The sequence below is a fragment of the Drosophila suzukii genome (genome assembly GCF_043229965.1).
Source record: "Drosophila suzukii chromosome 2 unlocalized genomic scaffold, CBGP_Dsuzu_IsoJpt1.0 scf_2c, whole genome shotgun sequence".
In the NCBI taxonomy this organism is placed as follows: Eukaryota; Metazoa; Arthropoda; class Insecta; order Diptera; family Drosophilidae; genus Drosophila; species Drosophila suzukii.
In genome coordinates this window covers 36,559,596-36,563,814 of record NW_027255896.1, presented here as the reverse complement: position 1 = coordinate 36,563,814, position 4,219 = coordinate 36,559,596, and the positions used below count along the sequence as shown (strand labels likewise).

The following is a 4,219-nucleotide window of genomic DNA, read 5'->3' as shown; positions in this document are numbered from 1 at the left end:
ACAAAAAATAAAAATACATACTTTGTATTGCAAGTGATTGTGTGTGTGTGTGCACTTATTGCGCAGTTGTGAATTTAAATCACATTTTTTTCTCAAAGCATACTCTTATCATCCACTCAGCCAATAAATTTTAATGTCCTTTTTTTCTTCGTTATCTTTCACATAACTTAAAAAAAAAAACGAAAAAAATCCAGCAAGCCACCTACTCAAATAAAAAAATTGAGCGTGGGGGTAGAAATAAACAAATTAATAATTTTTTTTTGCATTGGATGCAGTTATCGCACATCCGGTGTTCAAAAGGGATTTCAAACAAAAAACACTTACTTTGTATTTGCAAGTGATTGCGAGAAAATGTAGCGTCCACATACACACACTCAATCAGCGAAAAATTTCCAATAAATAGCGCTGAGACAGTCAAATTCAAAGTCAGTTCATAATTGAATTAAGTACGTGAACAATATGTATAACCAAAACTAAGCAAGCAAGCAGAAGTTAACATGGAGTCACAAACGATCAAATTCAAGAAAGTGGTAGTAGGAGCAGAAGAAGCATCCGGTTCAAATTGGTTAAGCAAATTGAGTAGACCACCGAAAACGCTTCGATGCTCCAATTGCAAATGTGTGGTGTGTACCCACAGACAACCCGGTTACGCAACCTCAGAAGAAGACGAAGAAGAAGAAGACTATACCGTCCACGATTACAAGATCTTAAATCAAATTCCTGAGGACACCATTGAGGAAAATAACGTAGGTCTCCACCATAACCATACCTGCTGCGCCTAGACAAAACAAAAAAAAACATAAAAAAAGAATGTAAAATTATAATTTAATCTTCATCTTTTTTTTATTAATATTTTTTCAATCAAAAAAAAAAAAATAAAGGGTTCCAAAACACAAGTTTCTAAATCTATCATTGATGGTGATGGTGATGCTGCTAGTACTGATGATGGTACTACTGATAATGCTGCTGCTGCTGGTGTTGCTGATGCTGATGCTGCTGCTGCTGGTGTTGCTGCTGCTGGTGTTGCTGAAAAGGAAGATCCTCGACCCAATAAGTTGGTTAAATCTACCACTGTTAACTCTCTTGCTAAACGAAGATCTATCAACAGTGAAGACGCTGTTGGTGTTGCTGATCGAGAAATTCGAGAGCTAAAGGATGAAATTGAAGAGTTTCGTACGTTATACGATGATGTAATATCCAGCGCCGATCTGAGAACCTTACGCACTATAAAAAGACTTTTGTCAGTAAGAACAGTACTTACTCCAGGGGACTACAGAGCCTTACGCCCAATCAGGGGGCAATTCATGTGGGGAGCGTTTAATTTAATGCAACGCTATTGCTTTTTGCGTGAAAACCTATCAAAAAAAAATCCTAAAATTATTATTGAAGATGATGATGACGTTTTCGGTGCGGGATACAATAATAGGAAAGAATTAAGCAGTTATGAGATTGAAACATTCGTTAATACAGCCGAAGTTGATGAGCTAAAAAAAGAAATCGATGAATTTTGCATTGAGTATGAAGACATTCTCCCTGATTTTGAACTACAGACCTTACGAAATATGAGGAAATTGATGACAGTAGGAGCATATATATCAGAGACCGATATGAAGATATCACGCAACATTAGAAAACGCTTTAAAGTAGGAGTTTATATATTAATGCAACGGTATCAGGATTTGGGAGAGAGACTTGATAGACGGTAATAATTATATACACAGTATATATAACCTATATTTATATATACCAATAAAAAAATATATTATTTACTCCTCAAAATAGAATCTCTTACGTTCTCATTTCAGCTTTATGTGAGAACTACACACTGTTAAAAAAAAAAAAAAAAAAAAAAATTATTGTTTCTGTGCAACGATCTATGGTCTATATTAATATTCACATAGTATGGCACTAGGCGTTGGACAGAAACAATATCTAATACCTTCAACTATCGTGTGTGTGTGTGTGTGACGTGAGTTGAAGAATATATTTTTTTTCTGTGTCGAGGAAGAAGACCTGCTATGTTTAATAGATCTTTTTACGCGATCAGAAAGAAATATATTTTTAAAAAAAATATTTGTTATTTATTTAATAAAATAAATCTTTTAGCGACAGCAAAATAAAGTATATTTCTAAAGCCTTCAACAGTAGTGTGCAGAAAAAAAAATGAAGTGTGTGATTATAGAAGTATTTTTTTTTGTGTCGCGGAAATAGATTTGCTATTTATTTAATAGAATAACTCTTTCCACGACAGCAAAATAAAGTATATTTCAAAAACTTTCAACAATAGTGTGTAGAAAAAAAATATACATATATATATAAAATACAAATATATATGTTTGTGCCTAACCGAAGTAGACACTTCCGGGTCACACCGCGGGACAAGGGGGTAATGAGCACTTGTCGCTGGCACGGGGACGCTTTGATGGTTACTGTGATGCCGGACCACAGGCGATGCTGGAGCTGCGCTGAGGGTGAGCTAACGTGGTTAGCTGCTAGTTGAGATAGGGTATTACGAGCCCTATTCCCAGTTGTAGGAAGTAGAACCGCGGAGTTAAGAGGTGTGTTGATAACTGATTTATTCTTCATTTGGTACATGTTTATATACTACTTGGAAGACGAAAGTTTAGTGTACTGATTAGTGAAGTGCGCTATATTCTAAAGTAGGTAGGTAGGTCAGGGAGTTTTGATTATGGTAGCAGTTTGTGTAGTTGGCTCGGCAGACACTGCAAAATGTGCTGACTGCATTGGCCGGTCAGTGTGCCGTTGAGTCGGTGAGTTAGTGAGACAAATAATATGCTGATCAGCCATTCTCATATGCAGTGGGTGCTACTGAGCGCCTGGTACTGTTCCCAACTTGGCTACTGCTTGATTTGTTGGGTGTGGTCATGTTGAGTACCTTTGGGTACAAACATTCTCCCCCCCCACTGAGGGGTACCCTCAATTAAGTCGTGATGTCGGTCAGCCCTTGACCAAATTGTATAGGAAGCACCTAACAAATCATTGACCAAGGTGGATCTTTCCTTCAACTGCGGTTCATGTTTGTGATTCAGGTCCTTCACATCTTCTTGTTGCTGCTTAACACTGCCCTTTGCGATAAAATTGACATTACCGTGGGGACTGAAATTGTGCTCTCGTAGAACTTGATCATTTGGCACGTCTATGGTATGTGGACATTCTGCAACAAAACTAAGATATTTCTTGGTTAGGTTTAGAAATGTTGAACCAAAGTCAGCCTTCTTGTATGTATTAAATTGATGAGAAGTCGGTTCTATATTCATCGGATTTTCATCTTTTGTTGGCTCATAAGCAGCGTTCGGTCCTGCAAAATCACCTCTGCCTTCTACCAGAATAGGGTTGATTTCCGTATCAGATGAGGTTTCTTTATTGAGATAACCTGTGATTACATAACCAAGCCTAGTGCCTTGTGCCAAAGGTTTATTAGGTCCTAGTTCAAGAAGTTCACCGGTTATAACTCGAGAATAGACCTCAGACCCTAAGGTTAGGTCAATGGGTCCAGGTTGCCGAAAGTCAGGATCTGCTAATGGCAGTCCCCCGGGAATATTAAGATCGTTATCAATCGATACTGACGGTTGGTCTGGAATGACTGTGGGAATAATAAATACCTCTATTAGTCTTTCAAACCCTGATGTAACTGATGAGAGCTTTAGTGTTGATCTAATTGCTGTTGATATTTTTCCTCCGATTCCAGATATTTCAATCGGTGACCTTTCCTTAAGAGATAGCAGATCTGCCATTCTCCTTGAGATAAGATTCACCTGTGATCCACCATCTATTACAGCGCGACATGTTTGTAATTGACCGTTTGGCCCTTGTAATGAGACCTTGGCGGTAGCGAGCAGAGTATATCCTCCTACGTCGTCGTAGCCTGCAATGGTTACTGCGCCGGCCACTGGATTGCTAGTCGGTCCTTGGTGTAACAGTGAATGATGCCGTTGCTGGCAGACTCGACAAGCGGTCGGTGATCCACAGTTTTCAACCTTATGAGCTGTAGACAAACAATTTGTGCATGCTCCTACTTGAATAATGGCTTGGCGCCGTGCTTTGGGGTCCATTTGCTGGATCCGGCTACATGCTCTAAGATTATGTTGTCCTAGGTGACAAATCTTACAGCTCTCTTCGTTGTGAACTGACTGATGGCGGAGTGTTGCTGTCGGTTGAGCGCTTATCGTCTCCAGCATGCAAGCTCAATAAACGTCAG

The 4,219-nt window shown here is 38.8% G+C and overlaps 1 protein-coding gene across 1 annotated transcript; it reads left to right on the top strand.

Moving 5' to 3' along the window:
* The first annotated feature begins 236 nt into the window (after nucleotides 1-236).
* Nucleotides 237-1,847, top strand: LOC139354538 (uncharacterized). Its single transcript, XM_070998792.1, has 2 exons — nucleotides 237-746; nucleotides 882-1,847. Exons 1-2 carry the CDS (start codon nucleotides 498-500, stop codon nucleotides 1,704-1,706), a joined length of 1,074 nt encoding a protein of 357 aa, XP_070854893.1. The 5' UTR covers nucleotides 237-497; the 3' UTR covers nucleotides 1,707-1,847.
* Nucleotides 1,848-4,219: the final 2,372 nt, after the last annotated feature.

Excerpts from the sequence above, each read along its gene's own strand:
- LOC139354538 (XM_070998792.1), top strand. The coding sequence starts at position 498 with ATGGAGTCACAAACGATCAAATTCAAGAAAGTGGTAGTAGGAGCAGAA. Across the intron at positions 747-881 it reads ACACCATTGAGGAAAATAAC|GGTTCCAAAACACAAGTTTC; the intron begins GTAGGTCTCCAC and ends AAAAAAATAAAG.